Here is a 20,571-nt window from a genome sequence, read left to right as displayed (position 1 = left end):
TAACAGACTGGTTCCGGGAGAGGGCTACTGCCTCACTACTTGTTTGTGGACTTCCCACTCGTGGCGTATAGGATGCTGGATCTTTGGGCTGATTCAGCAGGGCTGCCCTTCTGGCCAGCTGCAGCCCCCCCCCCCCTTGCAACTTACTTTGGCTGCAAGCGCCACAGCGACCACGTCCTTGTTACGACGCTCTGCATATCGACGTCATGTGCTGCTTTTCATAGACTTGCTTACATTTTTGCATCCTATCTTCTTCCTGAGGTGGAGGACATTTTGGGTGTAGCCTGATGAACACCCCCATCCCAGGACACCCAGCAAGAGTAGTGCACAAGAACAACTCAAAACCTTTGGCCTACTCAATTGCCCAGTTGCTAATCTCATACAGGAGGTCTATATAATAAGGCAAAAACAATACTAAAAACTGGGCTACATAAAAAAGAAAAAAAGCATTACACCCAGAATACCTTTATTGGATCTAACAGCACACATAACATCTTTTCAAATTATTTAAGTGCAAAAAGCATATACTCCCCCCGCAATACAGTAACCTGTTCACTGTTTTAAGCCTGATTTCCACCCACCACACCCCCTTGACAATTCCTGGTGGGGTTTTTTCCTACTGTTCCTAAGGGGGAGAAATGGATGTTTTCAAGGCATGTCTGCAGCCCCTCCAAACAATGCAACCTTGTGGATCTTGCCCTTGCGCCTGGGATTTCAAAAGAACTTGCTCTTTCCCAGATTGAGAGATGACATTGGCTCCCCAGAGAATCAGGAACTGGTTTTGAAAGTCAACATTTGCTCAGCATGAAGGTCATCTTTCTCTCCTTCCCCATCTTCTCTAAGAACAATTCCTCTTATCCTATAGAATCCAACTGGAATGTATGAAACAGTTTATACACTGAGCGGAACTGAGTGGTAGAAGTCTTTCCTAGACTGCCCCTGCAGCCAGGGGACAATGTCTGACAGTTCCCTGAACACATGAAATTAATGCAAGGTAGTTGTTGTCTGTGGGGGGTGGGGGGTGGGGGGTGTCCAGCCTAGCCTTATTTCTGCATGCATGGCATTTGTCATGGGGAGCATTCAGCATCCAACCCAGCCTGAAATGAGTGCAGTCCCAAGAAAAGCTTTACTACTCAAACCTGCTGAATGTGTACACTGACCCTAAACTGGTTGTAGCTTAGGAACTCCTCTTCCCTCTTCTCAGCAGGGAACCCCACCACCATGTTCTGAGTTGTAGAAAACTTGCTTTGTCCCTCCACCCTCCCTGTTGCAGTTGCTGATAATCCGGTGGCAAGTAACCTTTGAGCAAGCCTAGGCTGCCGATACTACTTTCTCCCTTGGCGCTGCGCTGACACCGATCAACAGAACGGTGCTCCCCTGCTAGAGCCTGCTGCATCGCTTAGGAAGGCAATCCACAGTGCACGTGAATCCTCAGGCTATCACCAGGATCAGGCCTTGCTACCTCAGGACTGCATGTGAATATTCAGTCCAGAGCTGACATTGCTCTCTGTCGCCTAGATCTCAAAGGTGACAGCCCAGGACAGCTAGCTAGTTTTTCTTTTCCTTTCTGCCCAACTGCACACCACAGGGTACTGACAGGTGGCATGTCAGCCCACCCTGCTCCTACCGGCCTCTGCTCACTGCTTATAACTGATGAGAGCAGACAGGATGCAGGCCTCTGCAAAGACAGAAATCCAGCTTCTGTAACTGAGGCAAAGCTGGACATCTAACTAGCCTGGCCTGTGACAAGATAAGGAGAAACGTGACTGACAGAGAGGTGAGGAAGAAAGGACCAAGCCGCCTGCTCTACCCAGCCCGATCCTGTGTGCCAGCATCGTCAAGGTGTTCACTCTTGGCCTATTCAGCAGCTGCAATCAAAGGGCAGGCAAATTTCCTACCAACTTCTAAGGTTAGTTTGGCCATCTCTGTGAGGCAAAACGTCAGAGAAATTAACACTTGGAAGCAGACCGTTTTGGCAAGCTGCCTGCTCGTTGAGCTTAATCCATTTTTTTGAATAATACCTGGATTTTAATCCCTGCATGCGGGCAGGAAAGGGTTTTCTTTAAAACATTACAATGCAGTTTAAAATATAGATATAAAATGGCATTTTGATAAACACAAACAGGCCCAGTCTTAATCAAAACAGGTTGATTCGTTTTTGAAAACGTAAGAGAGCAGCTTTCAAGAAAAGCCACTTGCTCATATCCAGGCAAAACTCGATTGATAATAGAATACCAAATCAACATCTGTTTGCAACTAACTCTTTTCTATTTCAAAAAAGTAAAGGCGCTGTTCCTGTTGCCAAACAACACTGAAATTTAAATTTGTACTGGATAAACCCACTTAGGATCATTCCAGATGAATTTGTGCCATAATCTCATGAAAGAAAAAATTGATTTAAAATACAGTAGCATACCCAGGAAGGTTGAGCAAAGACAGCTTTGCTTAACACAGCCTTCCCAACCTGGTGCCCCCCAGGTTTTTTTCAACTACAACTACAAGCATCCCACAGCCAACTATAATGGCTGGGGATGCTGGGATTTGTAATCTAACATCTGGAGGGCACCATGTTGGGGAAAGCTACTTTCTCTTGACTTCTACCATGGAAGATAGAGGAATCAAAGCGTTGTGAGTTAGCTGCATAGCCCTGTCCTTCCATCAAAGCCAAAAGCTCTCTTTGCATCTTGAATGGAGGAACTAAAGAAAAAATAGTTCTGGGCACAACCACCAGAAACCTCTCTTGCACAAGCCCTGTTGAACAGAAGCTGCACAAGCAGATAACAATTTAGTTGAATGCGACTTGTGAAAGAAGTTCCTGGTGGACTGTGCCTATAGTTCCTATCCACCCATTTAGATTTTTCTGGGGCTCTATTCCAAGAGCTGAATCAAAAATGTAAAACTTCCCAGCAGAACAGACTATCTTGAAAACAACTTGGCAACCTACAAAATGGCATGGGGTATATGGGAAGCTGGGGGAAGGGGAACAGCACAGAAGGGAAATTAAATGGAATGCTTTAAAAGCAAAATGGTCCTGCACACTCCTGATGGGTATGCAAGGAAGAGCCTGGAAAAGTGCAACACCGGAGAAAAAGCCTGAGCTTAGTCTAAAGGAGCGGACATTGGAAGAAAATCCACAACCTCCCATGGCATTTAATGCAAAGAACACCCTCAGGCTGCTCAAAGCTCCCCCTCTCGCTCTTCCCGCAGAATGCACAGCACTGACTTGTGGACGATTGCGCACTCTTGCAAGGACTTGGCAAGGTCGGAGAAGGTCCTCCGAGGCACTTCCGCCGTTTCGATGCTGCAGCGCTTGTACGCAGCCGAGTTCTTTTGCTCCGCCACGGCAAGGACAGTTTCCAGGTTGTCTGTCGGCCGGAAGTGACGTTCAAACCTTTGGCCCGAAGGAGACCGGATGGCCAGCAGCAACCGCGGCTCCTCCTCGCACGGTTCTTCCACAGTCAGTGCCGGTGTGGCAGAGGCCCCTTCTCTGGTTTTACTCGATGGCTTTGTCTCCAAAGGGAGCGGTGGCATCTGAGCATATTCTCCACTGCCCCCTTTGTGCTTGGCCAGAATCAGAGCGGGCACCTTCCCCGCCGAGGGAACATCTCTGCAGCCCTGCTCCTCCTCCTCCAGCTGTGCACGTGCCTGGAGTTGACCAGCCTGTTCGGACATCACTTCCACAGCACTCTTCCTCAGTTCCTTTCTGCTGATGGACGGGAGCACTCTGTACTTATTTAAGGAGGAGGAAGTTCTTACGGGCACCTGCTGGAGGAGATCTGGGATTTCAGCAGGAAACACCTGAGCGGGCTGGTGCAGCTGCTGGGAAGAGGATGCCCGACGGGTACCGCCGGCATCTTCGCAGGGAGCTAACGGCTGAGGGGATGTTGGCACTTGGTAGGAATAGGCCTCCACGCTGTGGGAGTAATTCAGGTTTGGCCTCGTGCGCCCCTTTGCAGATTTCGGCCGAGTGACGTGCATGGCGAGAGGGCTTGGATGCCAGGCGGAAGGCTTTGCAATGCCAAAGGAGGTCTTCCGTTTAGAGGGTGCGATGTTCAGGTGCGAGGCAGCGGCCATGGCTTTTCAGGACACCTGTGGGAACAAGTTGGGAAGTGAAAGACACAAAGGGCCGGGTGGCAGCAGCTTTATCTCCCGCAACATACTACTTTTCAGCCTGGCTTAATCAGGCCTCTGGCTGAGTTGACAGGAATTCACACAACCCCGTCACTTCATGTAGGTACGATAAGCTACCAATTTCTCTCATATCCAGCGTACATGCTCCCACTCCTCAACTGTTCTAGACTTAGGCTGTATTCGCACAGAATGGTAAGCCAGGATTCTGGTGCACACAGCCCATTCGCTCCCGCTTGACTCCTCCCACTAGTATGATTGGCCAAACTAACCAGAAACAGAAAGCTTACCATGATGGCCAGACCTGGGATCCTGGCTTGTTGCTCCCTTTACAAGCCAGGATTGCAGAACAGGGTTTACAAATCCTAGTTTGCTGGAAAGCAAGAGGCCAGGATTTGGGGTTTCAGATGACATGCTACACAAACCATTACTGGTTTGTTTAACAGCTTGCGCCAGTGGGAAGAGCCAAGTGGAGTGAACAGTAAGCCAGGATTTGCCAGAATCTTGTTTTGCTGTTCCATGCTAACACAGCCATCATTGAGGAGAACATTCAGAGGGGTAACAGAGTTAGGCTATGGGAAGAATAACCACCAAGAGTCTTCTGGCAACTTCCAGACTAACGGATGTAGTGTGGCAGACGTTTTTATGGGCTGTTGCCCACCTTGCCGGATGCACAAGTTCATCTGCCAACTGAGCATAATGTCTCATGCATCTGACAAAGTGGGCAATAGCCCCCCAAAGCTTCTGCAACACCTCATCTGTTTTCCTGTGGCACCTTTACAGACGCTTCTCTTGTTAGAGGTCAGCACTGGCAGTCATTTGGAGGAACCACCTTTATCATTCAGTAGTATACCCCACCAGCATACTGGTGAGATTATCTGAGGCCTTCCTGTGTGCCCCATTTCCTTCTGATGTAGGGTGAGCAGGGTACATCTGAAGGGGGCCTCGTCTGTTGTGATACCGAGAATACGGAACTCCTGGCCCTGGGTAGTTTGTTTGGCCCCCTCTTTATTAGTGTTCTGCCTATCTCAATTTAAATATGAATTAATATTTCTCATATGAATTCCTTTTATCAAAGGATTATGATGTGGCCAAATTGCTCATAAAGCAGAGGATAGCAGATACATCGTGGCAAATGGACACAGCCAAAGTAGCTAATTGCAGGTCAAATGAATTATATGCTGCGTTGCCAGCTACATTCAACCAGGCAGCACAATACCTGGCACACCCATGTCCCTATTCATTACAGGTTCTTATTACAAAATGCCGACTGAATAGCATTCCCTTGAAGGAAGTAGAGGGGAGATTTCATAATGTACCCAGGCCATGTCGGCTATGTCCGTTCGGTTGCAAGACAATAGAGGATTGAATTCACTTTCTGCTAGAGTGTGCTAAATATGATAACTTGAGATCCAAATATATTTTTCCACTCCTAAAGAAAAAGAGGTTGGAAACATCAAAGGATAAGGTGCTTATGTTATTAAATGGATCAAACTATTATGTTGCTTTTAGAACAGCAAAATATATTAATTCTGCTTTGAAAGAGAGACAAGGGGCTTTGAATTCAAATCCCCAAATTGTGCTTAGTTCAAGGTAAGATAAGACAAAATGGTTTGGTCTTAGGTTTTAAATATTAAATTTTAAGGGTTGTTGAATATCTGGAGGTAACCTGTGGTTGTTTTGTTGTTGTTTTTTAATTTAATTATGTTTTAGCTGCTTGTTATTTTGCAAATTGAACAGAATTTAAATAACAGAATACCAAATCAACACATCTGCAATTAATTCATTTCTGTTTCAAAAAGTAAAGGTGCTGTACCCATTCCCAAACACAGACATTAAGATCTGCACTGGATAACCCACTTTTAACTACAGTCTTCCTGGGCTATTCCAGCAAGTGTTTAGTTCGTGAGCTGCTCAAAATTTTGACACCTTTTCCTGTTATTTTTAATCTGCTGCTTTCTGTCTTGTTTAGTGGCTTTTTAAAATTACTGATTGTCTAAATTGTTTTTATTGTAATTTATTTTAGGTTTGTACACCGCCCAGAGCATTCCTCCCGAACTGTTAATTTTCCAATAGCTAAATAAATTAGCTAGTCATGCACAACCTCCTTTAAAATAACTGTATTATCTTGCTGTTGCATAAGAGCAAGAGAATTCGGTTCTTATGCACAAGAATGCCACCACTTGCTAAAAGCTGCTGCTTTAAAAAATAACATATTTGAAAGAAAAACAAGACTCGGTGGGGGTCGGCTGTGCTAACTGTTCAGCCAGTGGGAGAGCCCCTCCGAATGAAGGCTCTGGCTCATTCACTAGCTGGTGTTACAGTTTGTTTTCATAGAGCACCATCAAAGTACATGGCACTTGTACAAAGTGTAAGAGGTCAAGTCCCTGCCTTGAGGAGCATACAATCAAAAATTCAATGGGGAACAGAAGAAGGGGAAGGAGAATGAGGCAGAAGTAAATAGCAGCATACTGTAAAATTCTTACTGTCAGTAACTAGGCCTTAAGAACATAAGAGCCCTGCTGGATCAGACCAAGGGTCCATGTTCACACAGTGGCCAGCCAACTGTCAACCAGGAACCCACAAGCAGGACACGAGCGCACCAGCACCCTCCCACCCATGTTCCCCAGCAACCGGTGTACATAGGCTCACTGACTCTGGTACTGGAGGCAGCACAGAGCCGTCAGGACTAGTAGCCGTTGATAGCCTTTTCCTCCAGGAATCTGTCCAACCCCCTTTTAAAGCCATCCAAATTGCTACCACAGGTACTACATCCTGTGGTAGTGAGTTCCATAGTTTAACTAAGTCCTTCACAGGCCTTAGGAAAGAAAAAACTGCCCCCAGACTAGGAAACCACCAAACCATCAGTGGTTTGGGGAAAGGGGGTGGGAACTGGGGAGGGGGAGCACGGCCACCTGGGCAACCGGAGCTGTCCCAGTTTCGGACTGTAGGAGGGCTGGATTTGGCCCCCAAACCTGAGGTTCCTCACCCCTGCCATAGGGTATGGGGGACAGTGGGATTCACATGGAAGATAGATTTTGAGGAAGGATTTGAATGCAGCGAGAGATGACACCATGTAAGTGTTCTGCGAGCCAATTCCAGGCATAAGAGATAGCAAGACGGAAAGGGCAGAGTTATTTGAGGGAGCAAGAGAACTCCAGGTGGCTAAGGGTAGTGAAGGTGGAAGACTGACTATCACAGGCAGGGGTGTACCAGCATATAAAAAGGGTGGAAATATGGGGAGGGGGGCAAAGCTGTGGAGAGGTTTGAAGGGAAGGGCAAGGAGCCTGTGCTGAATCAGGAAAAACTTCCTGACTGTTAGAGCAATAAGACAATGGAACTGATTCCCTAGGGAGGCGGGGGGCTCTCTCACACTGGAGGCCTTCAAGAGGAGGCTGGGCAGCCACCTGTCAGGGATGCTCTGACTTGGATTCCTGCATTGAGCAGGGGGTTGGACTCGACGGCCTCGTAGGCCCCTTCCAACCCTACTCTTCTAAGATTCTATGAATCCAGGAGCAGGCAGGAAGCCAGTGTGGCACAACATGGAACCCTGAGGAACACCACAGGCCAATGGCCACAGCATCAAACAGGAATCTCCCAGTACCACCTTCTGAAAACGCCCCTCCAAGAAGGACCAGAGCCACGCTAGGACAGTACCTCCAAGTCCCACTGCAGAAAGACACCGCAGAAGGATGCCATGGCTGATGGTATCAACAGCTGTTGAGAGGTCCAGCAAAGCCAACAGGGACACGCTCACCCTTTCCAGTTCCCAGCATAGATCGTCCACCAAGGCGACCAAAGCAACCTCTGTCCATAGCCGGGCCTGAAGTCAGACTGACATGGGTCTAGATAATCCGCCTCATCCAGAAATCCCTGGCTATCCCTGCACGCTAAAAGTTATATATTGCTCATTTTAGTTTAGCCTTTCAAGAAACAGACAGCAAGCCCAGCAGTTGTTTCGTTTGATTACATGACGCCCCTTGTCAAATCGCTATTTAACATATACAGCAAACTCCTGGGAGAGGCTGCCTGGGGTTTGGGGGTTCAGTGCCACCAGTATGCTGATGACATACTTCTTGTTGTTGCCCCCACGGGCCTTGCCTCCATCCAGTTTGACATACACCTCGTCCCCTGAGTCCGGGTGCGGCATCACACCATTGCTGGCATAGTCGTAATTCTGGTCTGCATCCTGGGCAAGGGCGCTGGCTTGCACCTGCCCGTTCTCGCAGAGGTCCGCCCACATGCTGGTGCCGTCGCCGCCCCACATGAGGATGTGGTAGGTGCAGAAGTAGATGCTGCGCCCCTGACACCCAACTCTGTCTGTCCTTTCCACCTAAATCCTAGGTGGCAGTTCTAGTTCTAAATCAGCGTCTGATGTTGGTGACTGACTGCATGACGCTTCATCCAGATGTGCCCCTGCACAGTCAAGAGGCAGATCAGGGAACAGGGATGCGGCCTGTGCTGGATGGGGCTGCACTCCCCGTGAAGACTCGAGCTTGCAGTTTGGGTGCGCTCCTGGATTCAACCCTGAACCTGGAGGCCCACGTTTCAGCAGTGGCCAGGAGTACGTTTGCAAAGCTGAGCCTAGTGTACCACCTGTACCTGTTCCTAGATGCCTGATCTGGCCACAGTCACACATACATCCCGCTCGGACTACCGCAATGCGCTGTACGTGGGGCTGCTTGGAAAAGCGTTCAGAAACTTCCACTGGTCCAGAATGCTGCGGCCAGACTGCTGACAGGAGCCGGTTACAGGGAGCACCTGACTCCCTTGTTGCAACAGCTTCACCTGCTACGGGTCTGTTTCCAGGCACAGTTCAGAGTGCTGTTTATGACCTATGAAGCCCTATACGGCTTAGAACCAGGCTACGTGAACGACTGCACTCTCCCACAGGAGCCTGCCTGGGTCTTAAGATCTTCAGGGCAGCCCCTTCTCTCATTACCACCACCATCAGAGGCACATTGGTGGGACATGAGAGAGGGCCTTCTCAGTGGCCACTCCCAACCTCTGGAACTCCCTGCTGAGGGAGACTAAGTTGGCCCCCTCTGTTGTCCTCCCAGCAGGCCCAGACTTTTATTCAGGCAGGCCTCTGGCATATCAGCTGGCCTGTTGCTGAAAGGGGTTTTAACTGGTTTGGTGCTGTTTATCTTTTATTATTGTGTTTTAAATTTATTTGTTTTTATTATTTTTAGAAATTAAGATGTTGTTTTTAATCTGTCTATTATTTTATTCTTGTTAGTTGCCTTGAGAGCCATTTTGGGGGAAACAGGCAATTCATTAATTAGATGAGAAGTCAGCTATTTCTTTATTTATTTGCAAGGGCCACCTGATCATCCAGGTAGCAACTGGGCAGGAGCAGGAAATCAATTTTGCCACCCATCTGAACACACGTACGCTTCCTGACATGGTCTTGCACCACAAACAAGCTGGTACCAGATATTACATATACATATTATATATATTACATATAGAAACCACAAGGAGATGTTGCATTCTGGTTGCTAGTACCCCCAAGGATTCTAGTACAGCTTTGGTCACCCCGGCTCAAGAACATATAGAGCTGGAAAAGGTGCAGAAAAAGACACCAACACGAACAGGGAGCTGGAACACTTTCCCTATGAAGAAAGGCTAAGGCTTGGGGGCTTTGTAGTTTAGAAGAGAAGATGACTAAGGGGTCATATGACAGACATTTATAAAATCATGAATAGTGTGTATGGGGGGAGAGAGAGATTAGAATGTGGGGTCACCCAGTGAGATGGATAGGCTCAGGACAGACAAAAGGAAGTTCTTTTTCATACAGTGCATAGTTAATTTGTGGAACTCACAAGATGTGGATGTAACCACTAGCTTAGATGGCTTTTAAAAAGGGTTAGATAGATTCATGGAGGGGGAAGAGGTATATCAGTACCTTCATTTGGGACAGCTATATAGAACATCCAAGTTCAAAGGAAGAATGCTGCTGAATGCCACTTGCTGGTAGTGCTGTTGTTCCCATGTCCTGCTTGTGGGCATCCCAGAGGCATCGGGGAGCTACTGTGGGGAGCAAGGTGCTGGAATCTGTTCTTATTAAGATGTAGAATCTCTGCCCCTTTCACACTTAAAAAAAAGCAAGTTATTTTTCCTTGTGTGTGAAACAGGGCAACGTCTTCATCACACTTGAATTAAAATCTGGCAAGGCCACTAGGGTGCAGGGAGGAAATCCAGCTTGCTGGTTGCCACCTGGCCACCCCTGTGGTAGGTTCAACCTTTATAACAGCTTGGATTCGCCATCCCTGGCCTTGTCTCATCATGTCTTCTGGACTATCTCATCCAGGATGCCCAGTTCAAGTAGAAAGGTATAGTCAAGTACCTTCAGAGAGGCATTCTCGCTGCATAATTCACTTCACCTAGAGGTCTGTCAAAGTCTGAGCATGAATCCCAGATATCCTTAACCCTTCCCTGTTTTGAGACAGCATTCAACAGTCATGGTTTAACAAATATGGGGTGAATCTTAACATCTAACATTTTAGATTAACTGAGATTTTGTGTTAAATTGTATTTTTGTACAACACTCACTACTCATCCTGCGCCTTTGCAAAGGGATGGGCATAGAAACTCAACTCATGATCTCATACATTGTCTGAGACTGGTTCCCACTCTTTTTTTTACCATGCTACTCCCTTGAATTCTCTTAGAATTCCACCCGATTTAATGCAGTGAACTGCACTGTGTCGTTATCTCTTGAATTGTCATCAAAGGGAACTACCGCCTGCCTGAAGTCTGCTGCGAAGCAAGCGAGAGATTTGCAACCTCAGTGAAAGACTTAAAAACTGCCATACCCTGGAAGAGAGAGCAGGGGAAAGAGGACATGAACTTGGTCAGTATGCAGCATGACGGTGCGCTGAGTGAAGTGCTGCCTCCTGTATGCTTGCTCCTGTACCTGCTCAACTTTGTAAACAAAACTATTGCAAAATAAAAACCAAACTACCTTGTTTTGAGTGTGAGGCTCTGTTGCACAAAGATCTCTTTCTAAAGTTTATTATGCCGTTGCCTCAGGGTTACAGAACACTGAGAAGACTGCAGCAGTAGGATTAAAAGGCAGCAGCAAAACCATCCCCAAATGCTTTAGAAACCAGACAAAGCGTTTAAAGCTTTGTTGTGAAGGTCATGTTAAGAAAAAACCGAAAATATAATACTCACATACAGAAGATGCTCCATCGGCTCAAAGTGACTGACAGCTCAGAGGCTCCCAAGGATCAATAGGCCAATCAGTCTGATAGGATCTCAGCCTGCACCTCCAGGGAGTCGCAGAATTTCAAGCCTGAAATCCAGCAAGAGAAACAGAAGGAGGGAGTGACATTTCTCTCTGTTAATTTGAGGTGGAGGCTGGCATGTGCCACCTAGAAGACCAGGTGGGTATTAGGGCTGCCCCATTTCCAGCAAGGCTCCTGTGCTTCTAGAAGCCCCGTAACAGGCAGAAATGCAACGGGTGCAACTTTCCTTCAATTTCCACATGTTAAAGATATAGGACCCCTGCAATAAAAACAGGCAGAGGCGAATGAACCTTCAAGGCAGCCAAGGCAGATGCTCTGCTGGGGCCCAGACCTTGCATTAACACCAAGGATGCACCCCTTCACTCTGTCTGCACTAGAACACTTGGCCCTGCTCCTGTGAGCTGTTGGTGGCTCACAGCCCTACGAACACTTGGACTCACCCAGAGTCTGGCTGCATCCAACACAGAGTTAAGGCAGAAGATTAAGCCTACTGAAACCATTGGGCACAAACACGCCTATCTCCATGCTGGATTTCAGCCTTGTTCAAGCAGGGAAAGAGCTTCACCCTCTCTTATACTGTTCCTCCTGGATCTATCAAAGGGAGCGCCACCATTGCCTTGGTTGGGAGCAGTCGCCATTTGGCTCAAACTGCCTCCTGTAGTTCTGTTATGGAACCCCATTATAACCCGTACAACAAAACAATAGATGAACAAGAGAGAGATAGCAAACAACACCCACACGCTCAGCACGTGTAGGATTAAAGGAGGGATTCCTACTCTTTAAGGGGCAAAAAAGTGCATTTCCTCCATTTTAACCATTATCTCCTATTGCGTCAACGCAAGCACACTTTGTGTTGTGTTTATCTGTTTATTTGCGTTTGTTAAGATGCCTTTCCTCCAAGTCACGCAAAACCAAATTAAAAATATACAGTCACACACTAACATATACGAGGACACTTTAAACACGGCATTCAAAGCCAACTTACTAGAGAACGCAGAGATACAAATACTCCCACCTTAAAAGCCAAAACACTTTATGAGATGCCAAATGAAAACTAAACTTGGAAGGCTTTTTAAAACAAGAACAACAACGAGGGGGGGGGGTTACCTTCCAACAAAACACAGGGCATGAAAGGGGACTGGCAAGTCTTACTAAGGAAACTCTAAGACAGGGCATGCGCTACTGCCTAGAATGCTCTGCCCCCCATACATTGCCAGAACGTACTTCCCTAAAGGATGGTAGCTGGATCTCCCCCACATCTCAGAGCCTGTGGGAAACGTATGGACAAAAGTGTTGTCTGACATAGGGCCAGGCCATGTTGGATTTTGAAAGGTAAGAACCAGCGCGCCTTCAATGGAACCCAGACGTTGACTGGTCATTCAGGCCATCCGGCCATAATTTTACTGAACACTGCCACAGAAACTCAAGAACAGTGCCTTCCCCACATTCTAAATAGCCTCTCCCTCCCCAACAACAACCAACCTAAGTCTGGGATTATTCAAATGTACAACCCTTTACAACTTCTTCACCATGAACCTTCCAGTCTGTTACGATCCACTGCCAGTGGGGGCTGGTGGCTCCAGTTTTGGAGGAGCAATGGTTCCATTCTGGGTTTTATTTAGAACCAGCCAGAACTCTAAAGGTGCTATCCAAGGTGCTGAACCCACATTGGGGATAGGATGCAACACCTTGGATAGCACCTTTAGAGTTCTAGCTGGTTCTAAATAAAACCCAGAATGGAACGGCTGTCCCTCTGAAACTGGAGCCACCAGCCTCCACTGTCCACTGCCTTTGGAGGTTCGGCAGGTGACTGCCTTGTCGGTGGTGGTACCCAAGGGCTCTTCCCAGGGTTGTGTGCCTGATACCCTCCTGAATGCTTTAGCTGACAGGCAGTGGTCTTTTCTCTTTAATTGGCCCAGGCTTTTAATGAACAATAATTTTGATGCGCTGCTGTTTTGGGTTGGGTTTTAATGTTTATCATCTTACTAATTTACTGCATTAGCCTCTTTGATTTATGGACTGCGTTTCCTTTTAACATGGCTGATTTTTTATTTAGTTTTTCAATTGCATTTTCATAACCACCTTGAGGATCTCCAAATTACATGGCAGGATACGCATTGTTTTTAAAAAGCACACACATCAAAGCTACCTTCCCTGTCCAAATCGACCCCAAAGCCTGTTACTCCAGCAACAGATATGGATCCTGCTGCTGTCACCGAACTGAGGGAAATGGTGCTCTTTTAACACCTTTGTCCTCCTGCTGCAGCCTCTCGTCTCCACAAAAAGTGGGAACCAGAAAAGAGTCCCTAGCAAAGACAAAGTCAACTCTTGAGACAAAAGCCAGGGTGCTACCACCCCATTTCTAGCTGGAGTGGTAAAGTGCACCCTGCCCTGCAAGCAACAGAAAAAAAGAGGGCCCATTGACTTAGGACACAATAAAAGGTACAGCAATGCCAACTGGAGTTAGCAGGGCAGCCACAGAGACCAGGGCCCCTGCAACAATAATTTGCCATTATCTCGGAGTATATTAAAAAGAGCAGGCGTGTTGTGTGTATTTAGCTGAATATGCCAAGCAACAGATAAACTCCAAGGCAGCACAATGAATACAAAAAGCTATGCGCTTTGTTCTGAGCAAACAGGAGTCCAAGTTATGTCTAATCTAATCTAAAAAATGTAAAGGAGCATTGGCAACGATTAAAAGAACGAATTCCCCCACGCATGAGTTTGCGCTCCCAGAGACCAGCAGGATCATCTCCGCTTGATCTTTTAAAGCAAATATTCATTGTTTTAAACTGAGATGGGGCAGACTTTAAATATGGGCTTTCGTTGTTCGAAAACTTTTAATAGTAAGGTGATGTGGAGTTGTGTGTATGTATGGGGGCGGGGGGCAGTTTAAAAAGGGAAAGGTGGAATATCTACAACAGTTACTTATGTCTATGTATTACAGTGTGCTTCATGGCTGAGCGGGGTTTTGAACCTAGATCAAGGAGGGCAAAATGTAGATGTGGATCTACTGGTAGATCTCTGGGTGGTTTGGAGTAGATCACCAAGGTGTCTGGTTGACAACATCCATGGGGTACCCAGGCAGTCTCCTAGGTGTGCTCAGCTTTAGCAAAGACCCAGGTGCGCTTAGCTTTAGCAAAGTGCCTTCAGACCACACGCTTCTGACTGCCAACAGTTTAACAATCACTGCATTTGTGTGTAGGCCACTTAGAGATTTTATTATATTAAGCAGTAAAAGTATTGTAAATGCCAGGGGTAACAGCATTTCTGTGCCAGAGCAGGCTTGGTGCTAAGGGCTTCTCTCTCGGCCTCTGTGGTTCTTCACCTGTCAAGCAGGAGCCTTCGCGGGTTGCCTTCGACCAGAACTTGTGCAGCTCGGCTGGCCAGTTTTACAGCTTTGTGTTGGAACCTCTCATCCGCAGCCACTGAGAGGCGGCCTTGTGCTGGTATGTGAAGGTGGCCCACGGGGCACAGCTGAGCCACCTCTTATGCACCTGGTTTTAGTGGGTAGAGCTCGGAGGGGGAGGGGGTGCGCTCTAGTAAAGAATAAAGTAGATCCCCTGCAAGATTTAAGCCTGAGCTAGATCTTCCCGGTCCTTGTCCGACACTCTAGCCCAGGGGTAGGCAACCTGGGCTAGTCTCCAATGTTAGTCCTACGCAGAACAGACCTACTGAAATGAATGGAACAAGCAAGTCTTGACTAACGTGGGCTCGATGGCTTTGCAGGCCCCTTCCAACCCTACTATCCCATGACCGTTCTATGAACTGGAGCCTCGTTCCTTTCAGTGGCTCTACGCTACAGAGGACTAACACTGCAGACGACCCAGTTACCTGCAACCCATGACCCAGGGAGGCGGGGGGCTCCCCCACCCTGGAGGCATTCAGGACGAGGCTGGGCAGCCACCTGCCGGGGATGCTGCGACGTGGACTCCTGCACTGAGCTGGGGGCTGGACTCGATGGCCTCGCAGGCCCCTTCCGGCCCTGCCCTTCCCGCGGCTCGATGATTCTACCCCCTGGTGCCGTCGCGATGGCTTGGACGACGACTCCCATCAGCCCCACCCCAGCAAGGGCAATGGGCAGGAATGACGGGAGCTGTATCCCGGAACAGCTGGAGGGCGCCAGGGCGCTCATCCTTGCTCTGAAGAAGCCTTCCCCGAGCTGGCGCCCGCCAGAGGCGGCGGACTACAACTCCCAGCATCCCCGGCGGGGATGCTGGGAGTTGTAGTCCGCCGCCTCTGGAGGGCGCCAGGCTGCTCTCAGCGGCCTCCCTCCCTCACACACACACCGGCAGGTCCCCCACCCAGTGGGGAGGTGTCTGGGGGAAGCCGCTTCTCCTCCTCCCCGGGGCGCCTCGCAGACCCTCCCGGGCAGCTGCAGGAGGCGGCGGGCCCTGGATGGGGGCCCTGGCGGGAAGGAGGGCGGCCTGTCTGCCGCGCCGAGGGAGGCGGAGGCCCCCTCCCTTCCTCACCCACCTACCTACCTACCTACCTCGCAGCGGCTCCATCCAGCAGCCCCGCTCGCAGCTGGTCCCGTCCTCGGTGGTAAACAGCGCCGCGTTTCCACGGCAACGGGCGCCAGCGGCCTACTTCCGGCCTTGACCGGAACAACGAGCGACCTCCAAGCGCCATGGAAAAGTGGCCTAGAGAAGCCGCACGGGGAGGCATAGAGCGGGGCGGCGCCGCTCTATCCCTCGGCCACTCTATGGTGAACATTCTACCATACCATAGAGATAGGGAAAGGGAGAGTGGCCATATATGGCTGGGTTGATTGATTGATTGATTAATTGATTGATTAATTGATTGATTGATTAATAATTAATAAAAATTATTTAAATTTATGGTTGAAAAGGCTGTCTGAGGGGCAGCTGAGGGAGGCCAGCCTTTGCTGCAAGCTGAGGGCTGCCTTATGTGGGGTGCAGGGTGGGGCTGGCTGGGTATCAGCCCCACCTCTACCCTGAAAAACAGCTGGAGTACCTTGCAGGGCTGTCGTTAATTAACTCACACACACCCAGGCTTCAAGTGTGGTGTAATAGCCACAGACAACACCGTGGTGTGCTGTTCTGCCAGTCCGACACCCAGCCACCCGCTACGAAGCGGGGATAACATCACCAGACGACACGGCTGGGATGTTGTAGGCCCAGCGCTCTGCCTCAGCTCGACCGCTAACTTGCCATAGGGATGCAGTTCCACCGGGCTGCATTTCAGGGGTGTTCTAAACCGCGCTCTCATTCTCAGCTTGACTCCCCCCACACAACTGGAAATATCCAGAGTGCACTGCACCAGAGGGCTGTTGTAAGGCACTCTCTTGGCACATGCCAAGATGTATGCACAGGTGTGCACATGTAAGGCACATGCGTACACACGCATGCACACACACAACCTGCGACATGGGGATAATGAGCAGCATTGGCAGATGCGTTTCTTGCATGTTTTAAAAACTAATGAAGGACATCCCCACCCCAAGAAATATTATTTATTACATTTCTACACGGCCCCATGGCCAAAGCCTCTCTGAGCAGTTTAAAAAGATCGAAGACATTAAAAATACAGTATAAACAGGTTTTAAAAAAAAAAACACCACATGAACAGACAATATACACAAAGACAAAATATACCTTTAAAATCTTCAAGCAATCAACCATAACCATAAGACAAATCCAGGATCAATTAAAACTCATCAATTAAAACTCATCATGCGGGAAATTTAGGGGCTCGTGCCTTTAATGCTACCTTTTTGGGGTGGGGAGGACCCCACTGCTGCCCAGTCAAAGCTCCAAGTCAACAAATGTTTCACATCCTTCATTTTACCAAGGCAGAGGAGCACAGCCAGGTTGCTTGTTTAACAAGGGCAACCCAATTCTTTGATTCCACCAAAAAAGATATATACACTGAAATTACTAGTAAATTACTAGTAAATGTACAAAAGTCACTTACCTTTTGACGAAATGTGATTCGAGGTGGGAGGGAAGCGCCCCGTCCCTCCCCCCAAAAATTCTGGCTTGGGGGGAGGCACCCCGTCCCTCCCGCGGCAAATCCTGGTTGGCTGGGTCTGCAAATGGCGGCGGCCATAGCCGCCACCGTTTGCGTCCCTGCAGTCAGCCGTGATAGGCTACGTAAATGTTTACGGAGCCTATGAACAGCTGAGTGAAAAAAACAACAACCGCGTGTACGCAAATGTCGGCGCTCATGGGCACCGCCATTTGCGTTCCTTGTTTTGGCATGTCTAGTCTACGTAAACATTTATGTAGACTATGGCGAAAATAAGGGGAATGCAAATAGCGTAGTGTCTACGCTATTTGCGTTCCCCTTATTTTCACCGTAGTCTACGTAAATGTTTACGTAGACTAGACGTGCCAAAATAAGGAACGCAAATGGCGGCACCCATGGGCGCCGCCATTTGCGTACGCGCGGTTTTTGTTTTTTGTTTTCACTCAGCCGTGATAGGCTACGTAAACATTTACGTAGCCTATCACGGTATTTTTTAAAAATCTAGCTGTGAAAGGCTTCGTAAATCTTTACGTAGCCTATCATGTTTTGTTGTTTGTTTTTTTTAAACTTGGAAATGGCGGCGGCGGCAGCCGGTCGGAAGACCGGCCGCCGCAGCCTCCACCGCCGAACCGCCGCCGGAGCCGCTGCCGCCAGGGAGATTCGCCCAAGGTAAGTCCCGTCCCGGGGGGGGCGGGGGGGCAGACCGTTTCGCCACCAATTTCGGGGGGCCGAATGCACTGGCATTCAGCCTCCCTGAGATCCGTGGGGAAATTCTCTGACATCCCTAGAAATTACTATTTTTCGAATTGAGCCTATCAGTGAAGAGGTTTCAAGCTTTTGAGTCCCACTGAGCGCTTCACTTGACAATGAGCATTCACAGTACAAAAGCTGGGAATGGCTTTTACTTTGTTCCTGTTTGTGGCAATTGCAGTCTGGCGTGTTTGTCTGTTTGTTTTCCAGATGAAAGGCTGATGCAATTGCTGCTAATCTGATTCCTAGAATTGACCAGATGTGGCAGGTGATAACATTGCTCCTTGCAATGTTAAGAGTTGGCATCTATTTCACCCAGCCAGATAATAATCCACCAGGCCTCCTTTTTGCCAACTGCAAAACATAAAATAAACTTGTGGCACCTTAGACACTAACAGGACAGTCAGATCACCAGGCTATTTCTCCGAGCCCTGCTGAGGTCTGATTTCCATCCCAGCTGATCATCAACTTTGTAACATTAAAAATTGGTGCTTGGCTTGGCTTGTTTTCCTCTCCCCTCCCCAGCCCTTTTTCCTTTTATGTCATGTCTTTTTAGATTGTAAGACTGAGAGCAGAGACCGTCTTATTTTTCATTGGTTTTTACTTTGTTTGGGGAGTCTTTCAGGCTAAACAGCAGGGTAAAAATGCTTTAAATAAGTAGAATGGCACAGGTTTCCACATATGGGAAACTACCTTATACTGATTCAGACCATTCGTCCATCTTGCTCAGTATTGTTAACACTGAACTGGAAGCGGCTCTCCAGGATTTCAAGCAGGGGTCCTCCTTTTTCTCCTTTTAAAAATGCGATACAATTAAAAAGAAGAAGACACAGAGGGAGCTTCTAGACAAGAATCACTTTTCAATCAGAGGCACTGGGCTGGTTGGGACCCCTGAAAGATTATTCAGTCCAACAACTCCAAACCTAGAATGATATCAAGGATTTTGATGTCTAAACTCATTCTCTAGCCCAGGTGAAATCTCTCCCCGCACACCAGCAGTCTACCCGCCCTCATTCCAGGTTTACTCTTGGGAAACAGGTTTCTCCAAAAGCTTCTCTCAACCCATGTTTAGGTAGAAGAAAGTCCTCCGACTCCCAGCATTTCCCAGCCAGCACGGCCGGCTGGGGAATGCTGAGAGTTGTAAGGGAATGCATAGGATTGCACCCTCCATCTCCAGCTTTCTTGCTTCTGTAATTCTTTTCTGTTTTGACCACTAGAGGGCAATAAGCTTACACCAATGAACTCTGTGTAAATGAAAATCAGGGATGTAGAAGAATTTCAGTTTTGCTCACAAAACATGCGAGCATGCCCTGTTCGAAGTCCTGAACGTGAGCGTGAACACGACTGCTGAAAACACTCACGTTCATCCTGTTCCCGATTCCCAGTTTGATTTGCACAAATTTCCTAGTTTGCAGAAATTTGCTAATTTGCGCAAATTTCCTCCACAGACTGAATCGGCCCCGCTTAAGTCTATGGATCCTCCAGCAACACCAGACAGGCTGCTTAACAAGATCAGCCTTGGATGGCCTTCTCTCTGTCCCATCAGCCAGGACAGCTAGACTGGTGGGGACGAGGGAGAGGGCCTTCTCTGTGGTGGCCCCCAGTCTGTGGAATTCCTTCCCTAGGGAACTCCGCCATGCCCCCTCTTTAATGAGCTCCCGCCACGCATTAAAAACGTGGTTGTTCAGGCAGGCATTTGGGGTGGGTTAGGGTATTTTTAGAAATATGGTGTTTTTACTGCAGAATTTTATTGTTTTAAACTGTTTTATTATACACTTTGTACATCACCCAGAGCAGCTGGGTGACCGGCCAGATGGGCGATTAATAAATTTAATAAATAAAATAAAATAAAATAAATGGAGAAAATGTGTGCAAATTAGGAAATTTGAGCAAATTTGGGGAGATTTGTGCGAAATCTCCCATTTGCTCTCCGCTTGCTTTGCACAGGTTTTCCATACACGCGAAGTGCGCAGTGACTGCAAATGCAAACAGGAATTGGGCAAGTCAAGCAATCCTAGCGATCTTGAACGTTGCTCGTTTGCCCATCCCTACTGAAAATACGGATGTACGAGAACTTCGTTTCTGTTTGCAAATCATGCGAACATGTCCCATTCACAACCCCAAATGTGAACTCAGGTAGGAGAGCTCTCTTCCGAGAAATGTTTGCAAGTACCCAAATATACGCATTTTCACACATTGGTCAGTGGGGGGGGGGAAAGTGCACGCTTTTGAAAAAACACACAGAGAAACGTGCACTTTTCCCCATTCAAATGAGCTGAAAAACAGGCCGAAAAGAAAAACGAGAGCAAGTTGAAACAAGCTTCAAAGCGAGTTTCACAGAATTCAGGCAAGCTTGAAAATTGCTGGTTCCCTGCCGGAAAAGAAATATAGTTTCTAAGGGATTTTTTAAAAACCCGACAGTTATATCTCACCGTTCCTCCAAAGAGCT

At 48.0% G+C, this 20,571-nt stretch overlaps 1 protein-coding gene across 6 annotated transcripts; it reads right to left on the bottom strand.

Moving 5' to 3' along the window:
- Positions 1-450: 450 nt before the first annotated feature.
- UBXN10 (UBX domain protein 10) lies at positions 451-16,026 on the bottom strand. Of its 6 annotated transcripts, none has more exons than XM_084821791.1 (4): positions 15,874-15,990; positions 11,308-11,428; positions 10,037-10,566; positions 452-4,089 (listed from the first exon to the last, which is right to left on the bottom strand). In XM_084821791.1, exon 4 carries the CDS (start codon positions 4,072-4,074, stop codon positions 3,178-3,180), a length of 897 nt encoding a protein of 298 aa, XP_084677917.1. In that variant the 5' UTR covers positions 4,075-4,089; positions 10,037-10,566; positions 11,308-11,428; positions 15,874-15,990; the 3' UTR covers positions 452-3,177. The 6 variants fall into 6 exon arrangements, with proteins under 6 accessions (XP_084677914.1, XP_084677917.1, XP_084677919.1 ...); XM_084821793.1 differs by having other exon boundaries at positions 15,870-15,985; XM_084821788.1 differs by lacking the exon at positions 10,037-10,566 and having other exon boundaries at positions 451-4,089.
- Between the last annotated feature and the right edge of the window lie 4,545 nt (positions 16,027-20,571).

This window comes from Heloderma suspectum, chromosome 15 (assembly GCF_057233095.1).
Source record: "Heloderma suspectum isolate Gila_16-S chromosome 15, 16-S_ref, whole genome shotgun sequence".
NCBI classification, from domain to species: Eukaryota; Metazoa; Chordata; class Lepidosauria; order Squamata; family Helodermatidae; genus Heloderma; species Heloderma suspectum.
Note: the sequence above shows the minus strand (reverse complement) of the source record. Positions and strands in the feature narration are given on the sequence as shown.

Excerpts from the sequence above, each read along its gene's own strand:
- UBXN10 (XM_084821789.1), bottom strand. The coding sequence starts at position 4,074 with ATGGCCGCTGCCTCGCACCTGAACATCGCACCCTCTAAACGGAAGACC.